At 43.9% G+C, this 26,686-nt stretch overlaps 1 protein-coding gene across 1 annotated transcript; it reads left to right on the plus strand.

Moving 5' to 3' along the window:
* Positions 1–25,820, plus strand: PANX1 (pannexin 1). Its single transcript, XM_038151136.1, has 5 exons — positions 1–280; positions 10,034–10,173; positions 19,406–19,629; positions 21,118–21,788; positions 23,466–25,820. The coding sequence occupies exons 1-5, from the start codon at positions 100–102 to the stop codon at positions 23,549–23,551; spliced, it is 1,302 nt and encodes a 433-aa protein (XP_038007064.1). The 5' UTR covers positions 1–99; the 3' UTR covers positions 23,552–25,820.
* The last annotated feature ends 866 nt before the right edge of the window (positions 25,821–26,686 follow it).

The raw sequence follows: 26,686 nt of genomic DNA on the forward strand, positions 1-26,686 counted from the left end.
GAGCCGCGCCGGGCGGAGCCGGCCGGGGCCCGGCCCAGCCTAACCCGGCACGGCCCAGGCCGGCTCGGCCCAGCCGTGCCCGAGCACGCCGTGCCCGCCATGGCCATCGCGCACATCGCCACCGAGTACGTGTTCTCCGACTTCCTGCTGAAGGAGCCGCCCGAGACGCGCTACAAGGGGCTGCGGCTGGAGCTGGCGCTCGACAAGATCGTCACCTGCATCGCCGTGGGGCTGCCGCTGCTCCTCATCTCCCTCGCCTTCGCCCAGGAGGTCTCCATCGGTAACTCCGGCAGCCCCCTTTCCCGGTTCCCGGCGCCTCCCGCGGCGGACAAAGGGCTCGGCGGGGCGGGGGGCGGCGGAGCGCGGCTCCGGGCGGGAACGCGGTGCTGGGGGAGGCTCAGCTGCCGGGAGGGTTCCCGCTCGGGGCAGGGCAGAGGGCGCCTTTGGGCCGCGGGAAGGAAAGCTGCCTTTCCGGAAAACGGCCGTCCCGGAGAGCATCCCTGGCAGCAGGCTCATCCAGGTGTGCTGGGCTTCCCGGCCGGCCCTCCCCGTGCTTACCCTGCCCTCCTCCTCGCCGGGGCATTCCCTGGCCGCTGCCGTTCTCTCGACACCTCCCGAGCAGGAGCTTTGTCAGCCCAGCCGGCGCATCCTCTCCCGTGGGAGCGATGGGCAGCGCTGAAGCCGTGCCGCCCTTTGTTTCCCAGCGCACTTCAGTCCGGAGCAGCCAGCCGGGATGTGCCCCGGGAAGTGCCCGTCTGCTGCCGCTGCCGGCGCTCGGCGTGTTCGCAGTAGGATTCGGTGTCGCTCAGCTGTCGGGGACAGGTGTCACAGAGAAGGGCTGTCAGAGCTCTGCCTTGCGCTGCAGGCGGCTCGGTGGGGCTGGGCACCCGCAGGACGGGCAGTGGGAGAGCTCTCTAAAGCTTTCCGCTGCTCCTATCCCCTCCTGCAGCTGTTCCCGTTCAGTTTTCAATTTCTGCTGTGACTCGGTAGATGAAACTATGCTTTACAGATAAAAGGCCAAGTTCCCCAATTATTCTACTACCTTTTTGTTTACCCACCTCCCCAAGTTACAAAAGTGATCATGCAGCAGCCCTCGGCATGAGGAGCGGAACAAAATGATCTTTGAAGTCTCCTCCAACCCAAGCTTTCCTATGATTTGCTAAGAATAGCACTATATGAATGAAGATTTCAAAGGTGTATGTGTAATGCTGTCCATTTGGAGACGGGGTGAATCACAGGGTTTCCAGCCTATCAAAGAGATAGTTCGATTTGCTGCGTGCACCTGTTTATTGGCATTCCGTGTCATATGCCTGATCTCCATCATCTACAGGATTGGGTCAAGTGAATGTCAGGAGAGTGGAGACTGGAATAGAACTTTGGATGAGTGGTGAATCTGTGCAAAGCCATCATGAGTAGCGTTAGTCAGATATCAGATTGCTTGAGAGATAAGATGCACCAGACTGCTCTATTTACAACCAGCTACATCCCTATTGCACCAGATTGCTGTGGCCCACAATAACTGCATGGGGAAGTGAAGAACAACCAGACTGGGAATGCTGGGACCAGATCTGAGCCCCATGGCGGCTCTGTTCATCCAGAAACTGGATGGACACATCCATATTTCTGCACTCTAACCTGCTTCTTTTAGTTTTAGATCTGCTACTGATGTATGCACATTTCTTCCCCTTAAAGCAATGAAAAAGAGGGTTTGCATTTCCATACAGTAGCTTGTATATGAGCCCCTTAATTCTTCTTTCTGCTTCTACTCTAGAATTGCTTGCTCCAGTTTGAAGCAGTGCCTGGGTATCAATGTTTCTTTTATTTCTTTCATTTTACTCCCTTACACAAAGATCAAACACACAGTTGAACTGCAGCATTCAGTAAAGTGTGCCTTTCTTTCAGATGAGTTAAGTTCTCGTCTTTCAATTATTTCTGATTGAATCTGTGAGTGCAGTAGATTCATAAAGCAAGAATAAAAGCATGGGCTGCATCTTGCTAGTGTATCTTTTTGTTTATAATCCTGAGAACCTGTTAGAAGGAAACATTGGGTTGAAAACTGAGCTTTTTTTTAGTTGAGAAATAAATATGCAAATAAATATGAGAAGTACTTACTGTTGTTATTTCCGGGCACGGGTGAAACTGCACCACGTGGTGTCCATACAGAAAGTGATAGTAAATCTGCCACGCTGCTGTGACAGCTGTCACCTATTTCCCACACAGTCCTTGCAGCTCAACAGGCTGGCTGCCTATGGGACAGCCCAAAACTGCTTCCATTAAGGCATTTGGGGGAACACTGAGGATTTTAGGGGCTGGAAATGCCTGGTTGTCTGTGCTGTGGTTTTCAGCTGGTGATGAAATACACAGCAAGGTTTGCTTTCAAACACTTTGTGATATAATCACGCTCTGAAAAAGCTCAGGAGCGCTAAACTGAGCGAAAATGTCAGGGTCCATTTTTAGGTTGGAAAAAGAGCAACTCAGAGGTGAATGTGAAAGTGTTTAGTGGAAATACCTGTTTAGAGTACAAAACCTGAACACCCTTTCCAAAAATGAATGTTCAGCTCCTATTTCTGTAGGGATAATTGCATTCTTCCCACCTCGGGTTCTCTTGGCACCTCATCCTGTCACCTTCCCTTCCTGCTGTGCTTTCCTGTTCCGTTTCAGTGTGGTGTCAGACACCTGCAATTTTCCGCCCACACGCGGTTGCTCTTAATTGTGCAAAATTATTGAAATGTGTGCAAAGGCTATGGAAGTTTTCTGAAGCCACCAAGTAACTTTTAGTTTTTGATAGGAGTTTCAGGAAATAAATGAGATTCCAGCTGAATCACAGAGGATTTCTCTGCTGGAGGTGTGGAAAACCCAGCTGTAGCACCCAGCCAGTGAGCCCTGCTGAAATTCTGGGGTTAGTGCCTGCACCCTGCTTTGACATTCTTCAGGGGCAGGAGGAGAGCTAACCTGAGTTTACCTTTGGCTGTACTTTAGAAACCCATGGTCAGTTGTGATTTTGTGAGGATTTTAAGCTGGTTCTGGTAGTAGTTAAGCAGTGACTGAGCTGTTGTCTGCTGTCCCTGGGAATCTTTGCTACTTGAAATCCCGCACCTGTTACCTCTTTGCAGCCAGACCTTGTTTTATACAATTTAACATAATTTTATATATACTGGGAATGGGAATATGGAAATAACAACAGGATTGTGAGAATTGTGTTGTACCTGTGTATTCCTTATATTGTGGCTTGATATTATTTCCTTTATTATTTGGCAGTTCTTGGGTAAATTATACTAGAGGTGGTCAGGTAGTGTGGTAACAGAAACCATCTAAATATAGCTAAATCAGCAATTCTTCTTATAAGGGGGGGGGGGGGGAAGCCCTGAAAGATAGGGCATCCTCAGCAGTGGATGCAAGGGAGCAAGAAATGAATAGAGTTTTATCTGTGCCATTTTCAGTAAGAACAGCTCTGAGTCAGGATTGAATTCCAGTTTCTGATCTCAGATTGTGTGTATTGCAAGATGTGCTTTCTTACTGTAAACACTTTGGCTGAAAACACAAGATATTTATTCCCAGGGTGCTGCTTGCAGCAGGATGCTGCAGCCCTAAGCAGGTTCAGTCAGATGAGCAGAGAGGAAATTGAAACAAGCTGCTTCATTTTGGCCTCTGCCAAAATTCAGCTTAGTTCTGGAAAAAGTATCAAGCAGTCTTGGGCTGAAGCTGAAAGAAAAGCAGATGTGAGAGCTGTCCACTCAACATCAAATATTTTCATCTTTTTCTGTAGGAAGGCAACTGTGAACTGCTCATCTGTGCCTGTCACCAAATGATGTTTGACCTCCTGCATACAGCAGCTTCCAGGGACAGCTGTGCAATGGGCAGCATTCCCTGCAGCCTGTGTGGGAGGTGATAGCTGGGAAGGGACAAGAAGGGAAGGAAGGAATGGAGAAGAATGGAATTTTGCGGTGGCCCCAGCAGCCCTTACATGTTTGGTTTGGGTGTTGGCTGTGCGTGGCTTATATGTAACTGGGATAAAGTAATCCGGGTCTTTTAGCATCCCTGTTTTATCATATAAGAAAACACCTTGTAAGTCTTTCCAGGACACAGAAGCCATCACATGTTGAGTGTAGGCAGCTGGGAAACTTGGTTATAATCATAATGAAGGCTTGGTTAGTGCAGCTGGCTTATCAGTTGTGCCAGAATGCTGGGCTAGGAAGTACCAGACCATGGGCCAACCCACAGCATCTGCATGAATCTGTCAAAATGGAGATTTGTTGCATTAAAACCACTTATTTCCCACTGGTGCTCTCTGGTGTATCTTACCATGCTGGAGGATGCTCAGAGGTGGGAAGGTGGAGCCTTGCTGTATGCTCTGCACACCATGGGGTGAATGCCTCCATTGACCACTTTGGACTTGCCCAGTGGTGACAATCCTTACTTGCCCTGCTCATTCTCCACCTAATTTATGGGCACCTTTTTCATCCAGTTTGGTTTTGGATTTTTTGGGTTTTTTTAGTTTCCATCCTTGCAGTTGGCTGCCTGTGGGATTTGAGGTGCTTTGGCTGGCAGAAAACACAGAGTGGAGGATGTTAGTGGGGAGCTCTGGGTGCTGCATCCCAGAAGATTCTGTGGGAGACTCGATGGCATCAGTGCCCCTTACTGCATGTCCAGCTGGGCCTGTATCTCTCTAGATAAGTTAATCATGTGTCTGAAGCAGTCATGAGAATAAAATGTGTAGAAAATGAAAAAAAAATCCAACAAACCAACTGTGAGACCAAATCACAACAAATATACTGCAAAAATACTCTTGAATTGGGCTCCTTTCCTCTCTTGAACCTCCCTGTTTGGTCACAGAATCACAGAATTTCTAGGTTGGAAGAGACCTTTAAGATCATTGAGTCCAATCCGTGTTCCAAGACCTCAACTAGATCATGGCACCAAGTGCCACATCCAGTCTTTTTTTTTAAACACATCCAGGGATGGTGACTCCACCACCTCCCTGGGCAGATGATTCCAGTATTTGACCACCCTTTCTGTGAAAAACTTTCTCCTTAATTCTAGCCTGTATCTCCCTTGGCACAGCTTGAGACTGTGTCCTCTTGTTCTGTCTGTTGTTGCTCGGAGAAAGAGACCGACCCCCAGCTCACCACAGCCACCCTTCAGGAAGTTGAAGTCCTCCCTGCTGATGTCCCTCTCCCTTCATGTTCACAAGTTCCTGGGGAGGCTCTTAGGAAGTTATCCTGTCTTGTGACTTCGTAAGAGCTGGGGACTAAAGTTGGGTTGGGTGTAATTAAGCCAAAGACTGTTACTATGGCAGCTCTGTCTGAGAGCTGGAAAAAACCCTCCCACTGCTGCTGAAGCCGGCTGTGTGCTAATAGCTGACTGTTGCACACCTTGCATTTAATTCAGCAGGATGCTGTGAGACCCAGGGGGTTAATGGAGAACTGAGACAGCGAGTGTGTGAGTAGCCTCAGCCCAGAGCAGCCAGACAGGCTGAGAACTTCTGTCAGAGAGGTGCAGATCCCAGCAGGATACACCGTGCTGCTCTCTGGCATGTAAGGAGTGCTCAGGAAAGAGCAGAAGTTCCAGCATCAGGCACAGGCCTGCCTGGGCAGCCAGGGCAAACTTGTGAAAACATTTGCTTTAATATCAAGTTCTAAACTGTCATTGTGTGAGCATCTTCAGCTGTCAGTAAGATTTTTTTCTGTTTAATTCCTATAGAGCCAGCTTTACATTTCCTGTGGAAATGAAGGTAAGCTGCTTTAGCTGCCAGAGTAAATGTAAAAATCATGGGCCTCTGGTGTGGCCTGAGATTTGGGGTACCATCCATGTTGGCAGGGAAGCTAGATGGTCATTGCCACTGTTTCATAATGCTTCTCCTTCAGCTGAAGGGAAACTCTTTGTTTAAAGATGTGGTGGAAATCTCAGTGGTGGAAATTTAATTCACAATTCATGTTTCCCATGAATCAAAAATTTATCACTCTGAAGGCTATGCTCGATAAATACCCAACTCTTTTCCCACTGCATGATTTTGAGACTTCTCTGAGAGGTAACTTGCAGCCCTGTAGAGAGAGAAATTTATCTGCTAATTCCTCTGACCCACTTCACTTAAACATTGTATCACCTGAGCTTTTCCTTCTGCTCCTGCTCCATTGCCAAAGTACCCCTGGGAAGAGGTACTTTTCTCCAGCGCCCCCTTTGCTCCATACTTTCTTCTTCAACAGATTCTGTTTCACCCAACCTTCTCCTTGGCATGCGTTGGGATTCCTTTTTTTATTCTTTAAAATATTTTTAAATGTTGGTGGGGAGGATGTGTGTTGCACGGTGCCTGGCAGTCTGTGCATTGTCTATGTGTGCCTTGATTTTCTTGTTTGAGTTTTTATTTAGTGGCTCCTAAAGAGCATAATTCTTGCTAGATGAAATCACACGTTTGGGTATCATGGCAAGTTCATTTTGCCTTGTGGAAAATTATAGAAATAATTAATGGCCAAGTTTTCCTCCTAGCGTATGCAAATCTTTTTGCAGTGACTGCAGTGTATTAGAACCCAAATAATTACTTACTGAAGGTTCAGTCCTGTCAGCTGCAATCATTTGATCCTGGTTCAAGAGAAATAGTTAAGCCTATGATTAGCATTGATTTTTGAATGTCCTGTCTGTTAGCTGCAGTTTCTTAATTAGATGTGTAAGTTAGCAGAGAGGTTTTGAGGCACTGAAGAGGAAACCAGTCTGGCTTGCTGGCTTTACCCTCTCTTTTGTGAAGGATGCAGCCAGAGGGTGCTGATCCCTCAGCTCATCCTGCCTTGGACCCAGCAAAGCAGTCCAGTACTGAACATGGATTCTCCTTTCAGTCTGAGATTTTCTTGGGGTTCTGAGAGTTTCTTCTCATAGACAGATTTCCTGCACAGGAGCTGCAGAAGAGCCAGTTGCAGGGAGAAAAAGGGTGTTCCTGGTACAGATGCAGAGGCAATAGCTGGAAGTTTATTGGCAAAGCACCCGTGAAGGTGTGCCACAGCTGTGTGGGGTGACAGCTCATCCTTGCTGTGTGCTGGCTGCAGTGACTCAGACTTCTACTCTGCACTCAGTTGCATGCCTGCAAGTAATTCCTGCTGCCAACAACCAGCCCCATCTAGAAATCTCAGCACTCTTGGAAAAGTGTCACTTCATCATATGTGGCTGCACACCTGTTGCTGCCTAGTTTCCTGTGGCTCTTTTGGGTGGTCTGTCTTTAGGACAGCCATCACAAATGGCATGGCATTTTTTTATCCTCATTTGCTTGCAAAAGTAAAAGTCAAATTCCTATTGCTCCCTCTCCAAAGCTAATCAGGAAATGATTACAAAAAAAGTCCATTGCCAAGGGTAATGATAAATTGGCCAAAAAACTGTTGTGGCAACTGCTTAACAAACGCAGTCTTTTGTTATTCCTCATCCTTCTTGCTTGTATATTTTATCTCCCTGTTGTTATGGGCTTGTTAGCTGCTTTTCTCTTTCCCAAGCTATTACTTGCAGGAGCAAGGGAAAGGAATGGCTTCATGTCACCAAGCCAGGAGGCTGTTCCTGTGATAGCCTCTCATAAACTAGCCCTGTGCATAGCTGTGTGCGCAGCAGGTGTGTGGAAGGCATGCAGCCCTGTGCCAAATTTCTCTAATAGAAACGGCAGATTTTCTTTTCAACTTCCTCCAGAATAGTCCAACATAAAGTAAATTATCTCTCTGTATGTACTGCTGTTACTCCTTTGGAGGAGAGAAGGAAGGAAGGAAATAAAAGATGGGAAATTTTGACCATTTTCTGAGGCATGTAATGATCTGTATTTTGTATGGATGATGCACAAAAACATCTTCCCTGTATAAGTCCTAACTTTACTACTGTCACTGCAAAGCTGTAATTTGAGTCAACAAGTGTTTACAAACAAGACTGCAATCAGATAGTTAAAGACCAGTCCAACAACTGGAGTGTCCCCCTGCTTGAGGGTGAGCTCTATCTGCCTTGCTCCCAAGTCAGGTTTCCAGTGTCCCTGCTGAAACGCTGGGGATTGGGAGTGATGGTCTCTGTTCTGCTGCAGCACTGGCATTGCTGTAGCTATTCTGACATGAAGCTGTGCACATGAGGTTTTGGAGAAGAGGAATGCCTGCCTTTTTCCTCACTTCTGCCTTTTAAACACTCCATCACTTTAAGTGGTGTTCCAACTGTTAATGAGAATGAACACATGGAATGTGTTTCTTTTTGTGGATACACAAACATGAATAAGACAAAGCATCTTTCTGAGCACTCCATTGCTCTTCTTTTGAAAGAGTCACTTGTTTGCTGTTCCACACTGGGCACAGCCACCAGCAGGAGATTAGTTAAATGATGAGAGCAGGACATGAATGGTCCCTATCCAGTGGAGAGCAGACTTTAAATGCCTGCTTTTTCTTTGCTTTCTTCCCCCCCCCCCCCCCATTTTCTCTGCAATATATTATTTCTTTGGTTTCCACAACTAATGGAAATCATCTGGAAAACAAAAACTCCCTAGGCTTTGGGGGAGTGCAAGTGCTTGTGTGGTGCCAGCTTTGCTAAATCACATGAGCTCTGCTCTGATAAACAGTAATTTGTTTTCCGTAAGGGACACTTGTGACAGGTCAAACCATGATGATCCAACCATGTCCTTATGATACTGCAGCCCTAGAAATAATTATAATTGTGACTCATATGGAAAGGCTTTTATTCATAAAGCTCCTTGACTATGCTACATTGTAAAGAGGCCGTACAAGTTACAAGGCAAATGCAGTTGGGTCCTTTTCCAAAAGAAGTTGTTATTCTCTGAAAAGTAAGCTAGCAAAAAGGCACAACAAATGGACAAGGCTTGTATTATATACTTACTCCCATAAAGCACACAGCAATTCCATTAGCCTAATTTAGATGAATGTGTTAAGGGGGAAAAAATACAGCAAATTTTCCCCTGTTGATCTTTTGATATGGCAAAAGTGTTGGAAGTGTTGCTCTTAGAAGAAATGTTTATGGCAGAGCCGTGTCCACTCTGTATTATTTGGTTAAATGACTGTCCTGTTGCAACATTTATGAAAGTCTGGTGGAAATGCATTTCTGTTGGGGGGATTGCTTTCACTATCAAAGCTTCAGAAAGAAAGTTGAACCCCTTCATCCTGTTTTACTGGCATTACCTGAGAAGCCACTGGTACTCCATGTCCCATAACCACTTTTCCTGGTTGAAGTATGCTGTGGGAGGAGTCATCTGGTGCCTGTGACTGGCCAGGGCAGAATTTGACCCCAAGGCTGGTAAATAGCTGCTCTTGCTGTCATTTGGGGCCTTGATCCTAGTTTGAAGCTCCTGAGCAGCTGGAGAGGTCCTGGGAGTAAATGGGAATGACAGTGTTATGCATAATCTTGGACACAGCACATCACTGCACTGATGAGGAGGGGCCTGGCACCCTTTGGGGCCACAATTTCTCTGCCAAAAATTACAGGAGGAAATCCTTGTTTTCACAGATATAACTTGAACCCCTCCAAATAATTTGCAGTCTCAGAGGCAGAAGTCGCAGCACCCTGGGGAAACCTGCCCTTCCATCATTGCAAGGACTGCTGGGCTGCAAGAAAGGTGTTTGAGGTCTTGTTACAGCAGACACGTGAGCTGTAGGTTGTGCTTTTGGGAAGTTGTGACACCATGATATGTGATGCCATTTGTTGCCTTGGGCCTGGTCACACTTTGTATCTGTTAGTTCCCCTTTGGCCAACCTGAGTTAAGTGCAAGTGAGAAAAATCTTAAAGGTCACATTCCCCACAAGACTTACAGAAATAGGCCTAAAAGATAGGTGTTGTAATATGCTGTCTCAAGCCTTAGGAATATCCTTAGATGGATCCCTGTGGGAGTTACAGCCTTTGGGGGCAGTGGGAACTCAGGACCCTCTTCCCTGCAGAACTGCTGGGCTTTGGCTGATCACTTAACCTGATAACTTTGGGTACCATATCATATTAAAGATGGGCTTTTCTTCCTAAACTTGTTTTCTTCTTTTTTTTTTTTTAATCTTTTGAGGCTGCAATAACTTTTGCTTTGTTTTCCCAGGTGCTCAGATAAGCTGTTTTGCACCCAGCTCTTTCTCCTGGCGACAAGCTGCTTATGTGGACTCCTACTGCTGGGCAGCTGTGCAGCAGAAGCAACCATCCCAGAACAACTTAGAAAACATACCCCTGTCACTGCATAAAGTATGTATAGGTCTCCATCTCCTGGCAAAGTTATTCCCATATAGAAACCTAACTTTGCCTCACTTTCTGGTTTTTCTGCTCTGCTGTAGTCCTTGCCTTTGACTTGACTCTCTATTTTTAGAATGTTTTCTTTTTCTTTCTCTTACTTCCAAAGAGGGTAATACTAGAGAAGGTATTTTCTGCTTTTTAAATAAAGGGTCACCATTTATTTGACCCAAGAGTAATGTTAATGTTGCTGTGTTGCCCTGGAGTGAATGCTTCACCTGGCTTTAGCCAGGAACTGTTTCAAAACTGGAATACAGGACACAACAACTGCCTTAATGCTTGTAAAAACTTATTTTAGAAAAATAGGGTAATAAAAACATTTTATATTTTTATTGTGTTACTCTTGGCCAGTTGTGTGTGGAGAGATAGACATTTTGGGGCAGATGAGATGAATCAGTGGCACCTACAGGTTTAACCCCTGTCTTCATCATGCTCTTCTGCATGTCTGCAGGCCATCCATGAGCTGGCTTTCATTGCCTCGGGTGAAGCAGTATCATATAAAGCACAGGAGGAGATTTATTGTATGGCTTAAAAGTGCAGTGGGTTTTAAGATACTTGAGCTGGCTCAAAGCAGTTAGCTGATGTTTGGCAGGAGTTACACACTGGGTTAATGCCTTGCCAGTGCCTGGAGCTGACTTAACTCGAGAGGCAGCTTTGGGCTGCTTGAGCAGTGCTGATGCCAAAGTAAGAAATGCTTGTTGGGCTCTGCACATTTGTGTTCTGCCTTCCTCAGCCCTTTCATTACTTGCCCCAGCAAATAAACCCCTGGCACCTGGGAGCAGAGGAGAACCTGGTGCTAGAGGGAGCTCAGGTATGAGACCTGCAGCACCTGTATTTCTGGCTTTTGCTTTTCTATCCTGAGCCTCAGCTTTTATTATCCAGTCATCTGGTGGTGTAATCTCTGAGAGGCTTTTCAAGGCTGTCTCTGATTTGTTTGCTGACTCAAATCATTAATTGAGGATTTACTTTTGGCTTTTTCAGTTAGTTCCACTGATAACTTTGACCCAATAGGCATGTGTTTCATGAATATTAAAGCCACATAATTGTTGGTTTCTAGCCTGAAATCTTGCTTGCACAGTTAGGACTCCACTTCAGCCAGACCTTCTACAGAGGCCAGTCAAAGCTGCTGGAACGTCTCACAGTGCTGGAAACTCCACATGCAAACCTGGATATTTTGCTGCCCCTTTCTCTTGAGGGCATGAGCTCTTGTTACCCAAATTTTTGTGTTGAATTTCATGTGATAGTTACCTGCTGATAGCATTACGTCTGCTTGTTTGCCAGCCACGAATAGCTTAAGCACTCATGCTTTTATGATGCAACTCATGTTAATTTGCTGACCAGTGCTGTATCAGAAATTGCTGCAGTTCTCCATGACGTGTATGGCATATGATGTTTCCTTGTAAATATCCTGCAGACTGTCTGCAGGAAGTGCATCTGCTCAGTGGAGCCAGGGGCTGTAACAGAGGCTCGTGACTCATCTTGCTAGATCCATGATTAGCCACCCACCCTCTGATCCAGACACGGGGAGCTGCAGATGCTCTTTGGAGGTCAATATTAACCAATATACTTCTGGTTGTTCATCAGCCTCCAAGCTTTACAAGTTTACAGGGAAGGAGTGGCTTTACAGCTGTTTAACAGTGAGCTTTGCTTCCCACTCTGGTGTCTGAAGGCTGTTCTTTGCATCCAGGGCCAACAGCTGCTCAGTGGCTTGGGATCACTTGGGTTCTCCCCCCACCCTTGCACTGCAAAATATGCACAAGCTTATTGCTCTGCAAATTTTGGCTAGATAATTATTTTAAAAATGGCTGGATCAGAGCCTTTTGGGAGCACAGTCATGTTAAGGAGAAAAGGGAGACTTCCTGTGCTCAGGTCAGTGGAGACTTGACTCTGCATCTACAGGGATGTACACAGAGGGACAGCAGGGGTCATTAGGCCCAGTTCTTCTTAAAACAACACTTAAAACATTTTTCCTGCTTTCTGGGAAGCAGAGCTTTTATTTGCAGGGCATCTCATGTTCTTTCCAAAACTCTGACTCACTTAGTATCTCACTATATGGGCATGCTGGAAGGCTCCATAAAAAACACGTAAGGAGGCATTATATGAAAGTTTCAGGGGAATGAGATTGTAGGCCCCATTACTGATTAAAATGGATGGGTTTCCTTCTGGCATGCTCTCTGTGCTCAGAAGTACTGTCTCCTGGGGCAGTGCTCAGGGCGGTACAGAAGGGAGCAGGAGCAGGTAGCTCTTTGGTGACCAAGCCAGCATGTAGTAACCTGTGCTGCTTTTGTTCTCAACATCTGGTTGCTCTGGAGGATTATCAAACTCTCCAGAGGTTTGGTTTTTTACAGAAAAACTGAAACCTTTCCATCTCCCTCCTATTTCAGAGTTTAAGTTTGCTCTGGGATTTTTGGTTTTTTTGAACAGTAAAATGTAAGTTTCAGTTCTGGGTACTCCCTAAAGCTTGGCACCTTTACTGGTTCTCCTTTCTGCTCTAGGAGATCTCTCCCAGGGGTTGAATTTATCAGTTTGGAAGCTGAAAAGGACCATACTGCAAACTTCTGGGTTCCTTGACTCTCTAGTGCTCCTAGAGGGTGCCCAGGACCTCTCTCCATGGAGTACAGGAGTTCTGAAATTTCCAGTGATCCTGGAAACTCCTCACACTGGGATAACCCTTAGCAAGAAGTAAAATGAGTTGTGCACTAAAATGCACAATTCAATGAACAAAATACCAGCAGATAAATATAAAGAAGAGACTGTGGTAGGTCTTGCCTGTATTCTCAGTATTCTTAGTTTAATGCTAAGATTCCCTTCTCTTTGTCAGTGAAAGAGCAGTCAAAATGATTATATGGCTGAGTCCTCTGACTCCTCTTCAGATTTGTCATTGATGAAACTTACTCTAGTCAGGCTTCACTATTTTGTTGCCTCTGTTTTGTTATGGGATTTTCCATTCAGGTTTAATTCCCTTAAGATGTTTCTCGTGTCTGTCTGAAGTGTCAGAACAGAGATGTTGGTTTCTAGAGATGAGTGGTAAAGACAGACAGTCAGTGGTGATGGGGATGGAGGAGTTTTGTGTTTGCTTGCCCTGTGCAGATAGTTTGCTTATTGTCTCTAAAGATGAGAGTTCCACCTGACAAGTTATTTTGGTAAAACTTGTCTTGATCCTTAACTGGAAGGAGAAGAAGAGCTTTTGGCCATTGTGTGTGGGCAGTCCTTGCAATCTAGTGGAGGAGGAGAGGAGGGGACTGCACTGTGAAGCCTTTTTAATCTGTAGTCACAGAGAAATTTATAAAAACTCAAGCAGAAGAACAGTGAGCATCATCTTACTGGCTCTTGATAGCAACCAAGCAAGTTGAGGGGTGGTTGAACATGAGTGATGACCACTTTATAGCCCTGTAATTTGGATTGATAGGATGGAGCTACCTATGATCAAGAGTCTTCTAGGGATTTTTTTTAATTACTGTATGTTCTAGTCTGCTATTAACTGGGGAGAAGCAAAGAAGATAAAGGTAAGCAAAGAAGAGGTATAGGGTTGTTCAGAAAAAGTGGATTTGTACTCATATGAAACGCAGGCAGACAATTCATCTGACTGAAAGAAGGGGTCTTCACATATGACACAGCCAGGAGAGGTCAGATATCTGGCTCAGATCTTTCAAAGTGCAGGACAAGTGCTTTTGGACCTGCTGAAAGCATTGCCTACAGAGAGTGGGTCTGCAGTCTTTGTATGCATGAAGTAAAATGATGTGAAAACTCTCTCTTTTTGTAAAAGAAGTAAAATTTACCATGGACCCTAGAGTTGTTCTTCGAGTCACTTGTCTGTGAATTTGCCAAAACAAAGCTTGGGGTTATTTATTCTATTGATGGTACAGTTACAATTGTGATTTTTACTTGGTTCTAGTGACTCGTTGTTTGTACAATTTCCTAGTTGACTGAGGGCTCCTCACGTTTCACCTGTAAACCCTTCCCAGAGAGATCAAGGGCTGTCAGAGCAAGGACACCCATATGCAGATGCATTTATGAATAATTTTTTGAAAGTGCAGTGCTAGAGCTACTTCAGTCTGTTGCAGATGGAGTCATCCACTTCACTCATAAGAGAGAAGCAACAATGTGTAGATATAAAACAGTGAGTTAATTAATACAGTTCAATAAATGTGAATGTGACAGTGGTTTATCAAGGTTCAGTGGGAAGATACACTTCATTATTTAGTGCATAGAGAATGGAGTGAGAGTTGCTGGGGAGACCCTCCTGTTGAGTCATGAGGTTCAGAAAGGGCTCCTTTGTATTCTAAACTTCTCAGAGAGCAGTTCAGGTGCAGATAGGTTCAAACTCAGTCCTAGACCTCTCAACAGTTTATGTCTAAAGGATTGCATGCACTGTGAGTCCTTTAAATCACTTAGCTAAGATTTCAAGCATGCTATTAATCACCTACAGACCCTGTGTTACAGCAAGGAGTTTCTCAGCCTTGAGGAGTAACCTTGAGAGGTATCCCTGCTCAAGGGGACAAGCTGGCATGCAGTCTGTAGCCATGCAGCAAAGTTTAACAGGCCCTGGGCTGCCCACTGCCTATGGAGTGTGATAATTGACTTGTGTACACCAGAAAGAGGTCTGGGTCACTGTTCCAGGCAGCCCTTGACTACCATGTTGCCATCTGTTCCCCAAAGTCCAGAATAAACTGGATACAACCGTCACAGCCTCCCCTGGTGATCATGGCTTGAGCTAATTGAAACTGGGCAAGAACAGTTTTGAAGCTGTATCAGAAAAGAAAGTATGTAACAGGAGGGATAAAGGTCACATAGGGTTTGAGATTCACCTGTAGGTTTGGAGATAGGACAGGATCTCATTTAGAATGATCAGTCATTCAGAATGATAGCTGTTTCTGCTGAACACCAGTGAGGCAGCTCCCATTGCTGCAAATAGGAATTGGGTCATATCCAGAGGGAGTTTAATGCCTTTGCTTCTGGAAATGTGTAATTACTGCCATTAGCCTGTTTGGGGACTAGTGCCTTTGCTTGGGCTTTTTCCAAAATTGGAACTGAAGAGGGAGACATCTCACCATGTTCATGTATTTTAATGAAGGCACTTCAGTGCTTCATTCTTTTGCCTGTCGATTAATTTTCTCAAAGCTGTTCCCCAGACCTGTGCAGCTCAAGTTTTGTGCTATTGTACTTAAGTTACTCTTTGACCATGGTGAGGTAGGTGGAAGTCAGAATGCTTTCAGTCACCTGTGTATTGTTTGCCCAGAGGAAATAGGGACTGAAGATACAGTAAAATTAGAAAGCTGTTGTTTTCTAAACACCATTAAAGATATTTTCATCTTCCAGCCATTTTTATCCAGACCCTGGCAAGCTTTCTGTAGATTAGGTCCTTGAAAATGCTCTTTGCGTCACTCCAATTCCAGCTATATTTTTTTTCCTGATAAAAGCATATTTGAGGTTATAAAGCAGTCATTTTAAATGCCCTTTTAACTTATTTGCTGTGTATTTACTTCATCTTAGCAGATTTGAAGCTGGAGACAGACTATTTTGTGCTTTAGTGTGATTTTATCTTTCACCTTTGGGGAAGTGTGGTGCTTGTGCATCTTCAAAAGACAGTTTTGTGATTCCACCACTTTATGTGCTTCTGCCCATGGACTGCTCAAATGCCTCTTCTCTACCTATGCCCGTGTTCTTGCTGAACAGTAGCTGAGTACTAACAAATTTACTTAAACAGCCTGGAATGTGCACAGGGCTCAAGGGCTTATCAAGTGACATGACCTGCAGCAGTACAGGGGCAGCCTCTTGGCTTCCAAGTGCTCTGCCTCCTTGGGAGCCTGCTGTCCCTCCCAGTGTGCCATCTGAGGGCCAAGCAAGGCAGGAGAACCTGCTTCCACCATTCTTAGCTTTCAGGAGCTCAGCAGTATGCAACAGAAAACTTCCAGGGCTCTGCAGTTTGAGTCCCTGCTGCACACACCACTTGTTTTGTCAGTCTCATACCGAGTCTGTCAAGAAGGAACTTGATAACTACACAGCAAAGGAAAAATTGAGTTTCATTTCTGGGCCAGTATCTTTCTCTGGCATATCTTTGAGCATACAGTTCTTGGGATCAGTGACACTTCCTTCCACATCAATGCTCAAACTACCTATGACTGAAGGGGCATTTCCTCCTTGTGCATTCGGCGCCTCGGGAGCAAATAAACCATAAAACTATAAACCATGAAAGAAAGGCTGATGGTGTGTGGTTGTCTGTGCACAAATACTGCAGAGTCCTCTTCTTAAAATGGGAAGTCATTATGTTTGATTGTCAAATGTAGTCAGATGAGCTGGACGACCCAAGTCTGTTGCCCTGAAACCTAGGACTCATGCCAGATGACTTTGCATTTTCACTTCTCCCTGTCATTCAGGACCTTAAATTTTAATGATTCAAAACAATTTGCTGGTTATCTAAGCCTACTGTTAACAAATGGAGCAAGTGTACCTTTCATTTTTAAAAAAGCCAGAATCTGAGAAGGATGGAATTGTGCATCAGGTGCTGTGGAAAAGATGACAAATCCAGACTTTTGTTCACAGACAAAAAGAGCTGCACTAATGATCGTGTACTGCTCTGGTTTTGAGACTATTCAGGAAAGAATTGCATGGAGTTCACTTATGCTGCCATAAGCTCAGCTTTGGGAGTGATGAGAGCCTGGCGAGAGGAAGCCCAGCAAATGCATAGCAAATGTGCCTTTTCCCCAGCAGTGTGATGCTGCTAGGTGAGGAGGCAGTGGTGAAGGAGCTGGGGAGAGGAGGAGGTGCAAGGCAAGATGGCAGAGGCTGTTTTTTTTAAGGCAACAGCCTAATGAGGGCAGGCTAGAGGGGGACATTGGAGGACATCTGCCATGGAGCGAGAAGGCTGCTGCCAATGTGCTACACAAGTGCAGAATTCTTTTAAGTTATAAAGGAAGAAGTGGAGACTGGAACAATGGAGTTTTGGGGCTGTAACTCCAGTGTGAAGACTATCTTGCCTCTTAGCACATGTATTGTAGTACTTGGGGTAAAGAGATCTCTAGGATTACATGGGGTACTGCTGCTGGCGTTTCCAGTTTTGAGGATCAGAAAGGAGTTAATAAATCTTCTTATTCTGGTAAAATTTGAAATGTGTGAGTTCTAAATCCAAGCAGTATAAACCAAGGTAGGGCATTTTGGTTGTTCCTCTCCTTACTAAATCAGATGTGTCTTTGTTGTTTCTTTCCCCATCTGGCACCAGTGGAAGGTGGCTCAGAGGTATATGACACAGGTGTGAGTGACATCAAACAGGCTTTGCAGCTATACAGGCAATCTTAAGCATTTGTTAAGACCTATGGAAAATGTGTTGCAGCAGCTTAGAGGAGCTTGGATAAGTATGAGATGGGTTCAAAGAGAGGAGCTTAGATAACTATGAGTTTGGTTCAAAGACAGATCATTTCTATTTCTACATAATACAGAATTCAGAGGACTGATAGAGCCTGGACATGAAACCATGAAGTTTTGGGTAAACCAAGGCATCAGGACTCAGACCTAGTGGCATTGTCCGTAGTGATAAATAAGAAGACCAAATTCTTGTGTTGATGATGAGATGTCCAAAATACATTGGACATGCCAGAGCTTTACATCTCAATTGGGAGGCCTACACCTGGGAGAAGGAAGGTGACCTGATGTTATCTGTTGTGTGCAAAGAGGAAGGAGAGGCAATAGTGAGGGCAGAGCTCTGCACAGTTTTTATGGGCTGCTGTGGATAGGGGAAGTCAGTCATTTAAGGTCTAATACATCATATGCATTCCTGCTGCCCATAATAAGACAGAGTTTTGCTTTAATGGTAGGTGATATTAGAAGTAATTTTCCTGAATAAGATGTTCCATAATATCAGATTACTTACTTTGTGCATGCAAAACTTTAATCTCTCTTCATTAATGCAAACACAAGTTAACATAGTTATATTAGGCTCAGATTTTCATCTTGTTAAATACCTGCAAATGTACGTGTAGCTTTTCCACTTGCAGTGATTAATGACTTCAGGCTTCCTCTAAAACTCTCCTCTGGCTTTGCCAATGAACGTGCATGGGCACATGGCTGTAATACTTGCGATGACTTACATCTGTTTCATATTTGTTCCACTTATTTGAAGTTCCTTATGAACTGATGCTAGATCTGAGTTAAGTGTGCTCGCTATCAAAAGCTGAATGTAATGAATTAGAGGTTGGCTGAATTTGCCGTACATTTCATTAACAAACTGCTTGTCTATCCAGGTCTTACATCGTGTCTCTGTAAGGGTAATGATACGTATGATTTTATGCTTCAAATATAATGTCAGAGTACATAGAAAACACCATCATTCCTGCAGCTGGGAGGAATTAGAGTTAAAATTGCATGACAAAAACTACTTGTTGATGAGTATAAGAAAGATGGCAAAACTTCAAACTTGTATTTTATACCTGCTTCAGCCCTTTCCCTAAGCAGCTGTGACCATGTGAGGGCTGACTTCTCAGTGCTGCATTAACACCAGACCATTCTGATGCTGTGTGTGCGTTTCCATTTAGGTGTTAGCTGAAAGTATTTAAATACCCTGAAGTATTATACCCACACTTAACATCCTTACAGTCACTGGATGTCATGCACTCTGAACAGACATGTCTTTGCAGGCAGAGGCAGAGCTGCAGCAGCTCTGTTCATTAATCTCCTGACAGCAAATGGAAAGCAGGAGAGATTTTGCTAGTGTTTGGAGTGTTTTAGTTGCTGTGAACAGTGGTGACATAGGAGAGGGAGGGTTAGGTGATGCTGTCTTCTTCTTTCAGTCAGCCCCTCTGATAGCTGCTTTGCCGTGCTATTTGCTTTTTCCCCAGGTTAATGCTGTATTTCTCAATGTCAGCTCCAGTGGTTCTGAATATGCAGAAATTGTTATCAGGATTGAAAATGGTATCAGGATCATGGCACCTATATTCTGCGTGCTTTTTTTTTCCCTTTGGTGGGGGGAAGCTCTAAGAAGCAGCAAAGTTAGTGGAGCTGTCTGAAAAGAGATTTTGCTTCCCTGCATATCCCAAATAATCACAAAATTGGGTTTTAGTAGAAGGATTTAAATAAAATTACAGGGATTGAATAGACCTCTAGGAAATGTGATGCTTTTGGGGAACGATGGTGATTGGCTGACTTATTACTTATGCAGGTGAAGCCTAATCAGGTTTTTTTTTTCTCCCTGCAGTTCTTCCCATACATCCTTCTGCTTGTTGCTATCCTGCTGTATCTGCCATGTTTGTTCTGGCGCTTCACTGCAGCACCTCACCTTTCCTCAGACCTGAAATTTATTATGGAAGAACTTGACAAAGCCTATAACAGGGCAATCAAAGCTGCTAATAGCATTCGAAGTGGAGACCCCAGGGACCCTGCTGACTTGATTCCAGCTGCTAATGAGAACTTGACACAGAGGTAAGATGTTGGGGCTTGGCTTTCTCTGCTCTTCAAGTTTGTAACAGGTGTGACATCTGTACCCACTTAGAAATTTATTGCAAAGGTTTGAATGGTGACCTGACACAATTTTAAGTTTGGTTAAAAAGAAGAAGATATCTGAAATGATTACTTTGGCCCTTGGAGCTGGAACTTATCATTTTCTTTTTTCAAAGAAAACATGTAATGAGCTCCTCAAATTACTTATTACCTGAGATGTTCTGATTTCTTTATTTGCAGTAGGTGTTAAGTAGTTTTGCCCATCACAGTGTAAAAAAAGAGATACTTCAGTCCTCAGTTCTCAATGTTCTTGACAGTCGCTTGCACACTGTCAAGTTACTTGTCATCTCCTCTTCTTTAAGATCTAGATTGTGCAAAGCTTCTGGTCAGAAAAATGATCAAAAAACCCGAACGTCAAAACCCACAAAAGCAACCCTCTCCCCTTCTGGTCAAGTTGGTGCACTGTTCCAACCAGATCCAGTTCCTGCTTCCTTGTAGGTCAAGGGTACCCGTTTCTCTCTGTGTGTGGGGTTACAAGCAGTGCAGCAGTCTTAGGTCTCTGTGGAATATGGAGCTAGGTCTTGGCAAGTAAAAAGCCTTCTAGTGTTCTACTATCGAACAAGTGCTTGGAGAGTCTGCTTTTCTGCATGGATTTGTATACTGCACCTGTTTTGTACTGGAAAAGAACAAAAATATTTTGTTGCCATGAGGGCTATACTTTTTTCCCCATTTTCCAGTGTTTGAACTCTTTTGTTTCTTAAGCAAAGTTTCTGTATTAGAGTGTTGTTATTTTTTATTTATCTGCTGTTCTATTGGTTTTTCACTGACTTCCATAAAACTACCCTTGATTTACCTCAATAAGAGGATGTGAACATGTTGGAGTGAGTCCAGAGGAGTATTATCAAGATGATTAGAGGGATGGAACACCTCTCCTACAGATACAGGCTGGGAAAGCTGGGGTTGTTCAGCCTGAAGAAGAGAAGCGTCCAGGGAGACCTTAAAGCACCTTCCAATACCTAAAAAGGATGTATAAAAAAGACTGGAGAGAGGGTTTTTAGAGGGGCATATAGTGACAGGATAAGGAGGAATGGCTTTAAACTGAAAGAAAGTAGGTTTAGATTACGCATTAGGAAAAAATTCTTCCCTATGAGGATGGTGAGGCTGGTGCAGGTTGCCCAGGAAAGTTGTGGATGTCCCACCTCTCAAAGTGCTCAGGGCCAGGTTGAATGGGGCTTTGAGCAGCATCTTGTGGAAGGTGTCCCTGTCCATGGCAGAGCATGGGGATTGGTTGGAAATATATGATGTTTAAAGAACCCTTCTAATGCAAACCATATTGTGATTCTATGATTTTAAGAAGGTTTCCAATCTTTTATCTCATTTAGAGTACCAGATGTTGTTGATATTTGGGGTAGGTGAATGTTGCAGCATCTGATTTTTATGATTTGATGGGTTTTTTTCTCTCTTTTTCAGTTTGTGGGAAATATCTGAAAGCTACTTTAAATACCCAATTGTGGAGCAGTACCTGAAGACAAAAAAGAATTCCAAGTGCTTAATAGTTAAATACATTACGTGCCGTTTGCTCACACTAGTAATTATTTTCATTGCATGTCTCTATCTGGGCTACTACATTCGTCTCTCCTCTCTGAGTGATGAGTTTCTTTGCACTATCAAAACTGGGATCCTTAAGAATGACACAACTGTTCCAGAAGTGGTTCAGTGCAAGCTTATTGCTGTTGGTGTCTTCAAGGTACTCAGCTATATTAACTTGATAGTCTATCTGATGGTGATGCCCCTGGTGGTGTATGCAATGTTTGTTCCATGGAGGTGGAATTCAGGTGTTCTCAAAGTGTATGAAATCTTGCCAACTTTTGACGTTCTGAAACTTAAGTCAAAGCATTTTGATGACTTAAGCCTTTACCTCCTCTTTCTTGAGGAAAACGTGAGTGAACTGAAATCATTTAAGTGTCTTAAAGTGCTGGAGAACATTGCAGTTTCTGAGAAGTTTGATGTCATGCAGCTTTTGGTAAACCTTGGTACTATTAAGACTGATACCATAGATGGGAAGCCAGGGACTGCTGAGTTGGAGAAGCCTGAAGAAACAACTACAGAAGAGCTGGAAAAAGATGCAATAGAGTTACAAGGTAAGCTGATCTAGATGTGTATTCCTACCAAAAGCTTATCAATACATTCTATAAGGTAATGGATCTGCTTAGTCCTTGCTGTGTTGCCTGCTGTGTAAGTGCTGTAACCTCAGAAGAATGTGGTGTTGTAAGTCTGTGGCACAGCTAAACCCTGGGTTGTTTGTTGGGTTGGTGGTCCTTGCTGACACCTCTGCTCTGGCACTAACAGGCTTCACTGTTTGACTTTACCTGCCGAAGACCCCCTGCACAGTAGGAGAGCTCTAGGGTGGGTTGTGCTTGAAGCAGCTCCAGTGAGAAAGGTGGTGGTTTCAGGACTTTTCTTCAGAAACTGGCTCCAAAGTACAGCTAATGCTGCTTCTACTTCTATCCGGGCTTTGGCAGAAGTCATGGGTGAATGTAAAAATAAATCTGATGCTCAGAAATGCTGCTGGCAAAGGAACAGGAAATAACAAAAGAAGGGAAGTGGGACTGGGGTCAGTGAACACGCTCCTGTTCTCACTTTCATAGAGAGCAAGGAAGATTGACTGTAAAGAGATTTTTATCAAATGGTCCGAGTCAATCTGGATTGGTGCAATGATTCTCTGGATATCCCATCAGTCTGCAGACGTGGTCAGCTTGAGCAGTCACTCATACACAGTCCACTCTAGGATTCTGTCCTGAAAAATGTGGCATACCTTAATTGTGAAACCAGTTCCTTCCTCAAGTGCGGAGTCAGAGAAGCCAAATATCCAGGAAGGGCTATAAACCAAAAGTGATGATGATTTAAAACATTTAGAAGTTTACCTAAGTATGTGAGCACAATGCTGAGAGAAAGTTAAAGAGCTGTTTCAAAGGTAGGAAAAGAATAAATCTATTCTCTCTTCAGAAAGCTATGCCCCGTAATTAATAAAAAAGAAGCATCAGTACCCAGGGGTTAGCTGTTCCTGTGCTTGAGTCAAGCAGTTGTGGTAGGCTGAGATTTGGAGAAGTCAACTTATACAACAGGAGAATTCAGAACAAAGAAGCAGAATTCTTTTTGAACCAGAAGAACCCCTTTTGGCAGCCAGCTCTTGTGCAGCAGCTTGGAGTAATTCTGTCAGCACATAGTTTTCCTTTAAAATCTTTCCATTTTTGAAATGACAGGTGGGTTTGGAAGTAAAATGTAAAAGCCTAAGGTGGAGATCTGGGCTCAAGGAGCTGAAAAAGTTAATAGAAAATATGACTCATTTTTATCTGAAAGCAGAATTTTTGAGATTGTTTTCATCTCACAAAAACACTTAAAAATCTATTTTTGTCTAGATCAGAACAAGCTAATGCTTGAAGCTCTGTTAAAATGGATTGCAGAAAAGCTGCTGTGTTTGTGACCAGCTCGGGCTGGTGTGGCCCCTCTTCTTCTGCCTGGGGACAGCTGCAGGCTCCACACCCATCAGCAAAGCTTCACCCACAGCTCATCATCTTTTTCTCTGTCCCTTGTGGTGTCATCATGTTTTTATTAGGGGCTGTGTTAACAAACCAGTGGTACATGCTGGCTCTGGCAGAGCGATGTGCAGGGCACCCTGGTGCTGGGCGTGGGGACAGTGGAGGCAGCACAGGACAGCCAGCAGTGCAGCACAGGCAGGGTGGCAGTTCCTTTCTGCACCAGAAGGTGTCAAGTGGTTTGATGGCCCTTTCTCTTCTAAAACTTTGCCTTCTCTTCAGTTCTGACAGGCCGTGATGCAAGTGGCAATGTGAGCACAAGAGAAGACAGGAGACTTCGCCAAAGGCTTACAGATTCTTCGTGCTGATGCTTCCCAGCTGCAGGAGCCAGGAGCCCATTCCATGGGAAGGCTCCTCCACTGCGCTTAGCGCAAGGTGCTGCTCTTTAATGCAACGTTCTCGATCGCCTGACAGCTCCCCAGAGGCCAGACTGGTTTACGGACTATTTGTTGTATAGTAATCAGGAGTCATGTGCCTGAAAAAGCATGTTGTATGCTTCTGTTATTTATTAAAAAAATCAAACCACACACAAGGAGGAGCAAGAAGAAAACAATTCTGTCATAAGTAACAAGTGATGTGCATTGAATGCAGTTGAAGCTGGCAGCTGGACAGAGCTCGCTCCATGCTGGACGGGGATGGGAACACAACCCTGCAGGCTGCAAAAAGGTATGGCCACATTGCATTCTGAAGTGTTGCTCTGCAGCAGTGGCCATCTCAGTTCTGGGGTTTGAGTGAGGTGACTTCGGGCTCTCTGACCTGGAAAAGGGGGGCTGGGGGTGGGGTTTTATAATTAATCTGGTTAATCTGTCCGGGATGGTGGCTGCCGCTGGTACTGGCTGTGTCTTCATGGCAAAAATAGAGGTTACTCTGCTCAGCCTGAGATGTCTCAGTTAGTCATCCCAACATTCGTGTCTGGGATTAAGTACTTGACACTGGTGGAAAAGAGACTACAAACAGTTTTAGTGTTAAGAAGGTACTGTAAATACTAGGGATTTTGAGTTTTCTATGTATTAATAAATTAGTAATGTCTTAATAATGTTAATAATGTTTTTACAAAATGTGATGATGTGTAAACTAAGCGCTGGTTTAATTTCTATCCCTCAGTTGTTTTGGTCTTAGTGTCTTAAAAATCTGCCTTGGACGTTTGGACTGAAGATCAGTGAAATTAGTTCTATTTTTGTAATGGTTTATTGAAGTTGTTTTGTAATGTTTTTATGCGTAGAATTTTTCTCAACTTGTTTGTAGTATCAAATGCAATATTAGTTGTGGTGTTTTCCAAACCACACTTGAGAAGACAAACTAACTTGTGTTAAAGTAGCACCCAAATGCCTCAGCAGAGCCAAGCACCCAACAGCCAAGGTGAAGCAGATGTAAATACTATGAAAAGTTGTTCTCCCCCACACACATTGTGACTGTATTTTAATTAAAGAAAAGATGCTTAAGTGTATTGGAACAGACAAAATAAGGGGGAGTGTTTGTACATAGGTTTGTTATCAGACCATTTGGAGAGAGTAGAATTCAGCTTTAATGTTGTCCCTTCCACCCAAGACCTCAACCTTCACTGAGTATTAAAATGACCTCTGTCTTGAAATACTAGATGGAAGGTGAGGTGGGTGGGGAGAGTGAAGCTCCACAGTGGCAGTGTGTATCTTTCACAAATGTGATATACTGACTTGTTTTTCTGTATTGTCCATGAAAGTGAAATGACTTACCTGTCACCTCTTCCAACTTGGCTTTTTAAACAAAGGAGGACTTCTTTTATAGCTAGGTAAGACTTCCAGTTTTCAGTTCCTTAGTGTCACCCACTTTTGTGCTCTCGTCTGCTAGCATTCTCCATATGGTTGTGGATGAGGGGCAAACAGGAGTAACTGGTGTTACCATTTTTGCACAGAACTCTTTATGTGCTGCAGCAGATTTCAGAGGTTGTGCCCATACTTGCCCCCGGCAGCCACTGTGAACGAGTGGATCTGAAAGTGCTGCTGTGCTATACTTAGGGCTAATATTGCAAGAACTCTTCTGTTTTCTTATGGCTTTCAACTAAGACAAGCCTTATTTTAAAAGAAGTCTTTAAAGCCATAGTTTTATGCTACCTCTGCCCAGGACAGCAGCACAGCTGCAATCCTCATGTCTCTTGCATTACCAGCACAAAACAGGGCTTATGTTGGACACTGGTGGTCCACACTGCTGAATTTTACTGCCATAATTCTGCCACCAAGCTTATGATCCCTTTGACCTTTCCTAGTTTCTGTCTGGCTGTGGTGATGTGTTGCTGATGGTCCTTTGTATGTAGGCAGTGCAGGTGCACATTGTACATTGTATGTCTTGGACAAGGAGCTATAGTGCAATACTAAGATTTTGTGATGTGGATGTGTTTGAACTGTTTGATGTAAGTAGAGTTTTCAGTCTTTAAAATTCAAAGCTCCTGAAAGCCACATGTTCATGTTTCATGTTGGATATCTACCTAACTTTTTATTAATTCCCCTTTTGTACTAAAAAATATGACTTGCTGCAGTGAATCTGTTGTTGTCTTCTAAAGTGTTCAATAAAATGCCTATCAATCCTCCTTGGTTATTAAAATGATATCAGTTTTGTGGACTACAACAGCATAAGTTGTTGTCCAAAGGTTCCAGGAACAGTCACATGTTGCCATAGTGCAAATATATGTGGTCTGATGCTAAACCCTGAGAAAACATTTTGGACAGTGGTTATAATTCTGCTCTTTTTATTTTTGTTCTCATAAAATTGTCAGAGCAACAGAAAATGTCAGCACATGTGGGAAATTACACATATCCACTATGTAATTTGCTATCTACAAATTTGCCACAATGTCAGCACATATTTTTCAGCTGTATCTTCCTGTTTTAGATGTGTTTCTGAACTGCCCAGCTCAGTTCTATTTATGTTTTAGCAGCACTGCTCCTGCTGTGTTTTGCCATTTTCAAAAGATGGACTGCATGCCAGTTTAGGCCTTATGGAAAAGAGTCCATCTTCAGCCCCTTCACCACTATACTCTTTTAAATATTCCTCTTCTAAATATTCCAGAAAGTAAAATGACAATGTCAAGGTTCAGGTTTGGTTCATGCCATTCCTTCTTGCCATTCTCTCTCCACCACTTGGGTATTAATAATCCTCTAAAAGCAGGAGAGTTGCAACTAGTTCTTCTGCACACACTTTGCCTTACAGTGGCTCTTGTGAGATTTAAAACTTGTGATTTAAACTGCAGGGAACAAGTAAAAATGTTTATTTCATTAGCAGATGGTGTGCCTCTAAAAGCAGCTGTACCCCACTGTTTTTCTGCCTCTAGATGTTGTCAGTCACTTTTCGAATAAAGATCTATATTTTAGGTCCATTTTTGTTCCTTATGAGGAGCAGTGGATGTTTTAATAGCAGCTTTGATTACAAGTTTAGTGCCTAAGCCTAGAACCCCATTAACAAAAGATTAA

This window comes from Motacilla alba, chromosome 1, assembly GCF_015832195.1.
Source record: "Motacilla alba alba isolate MOTALB_02 chromosome 1, Motacilla_alba_V1.0_pri, whole genome shotgun sequence".
Taxonomy (NCBI): Eukaryota; Metazoa; Chordata; class Aves; order Passeriformes; family Motacillidae; genus Motacilla; species Motacilla alba.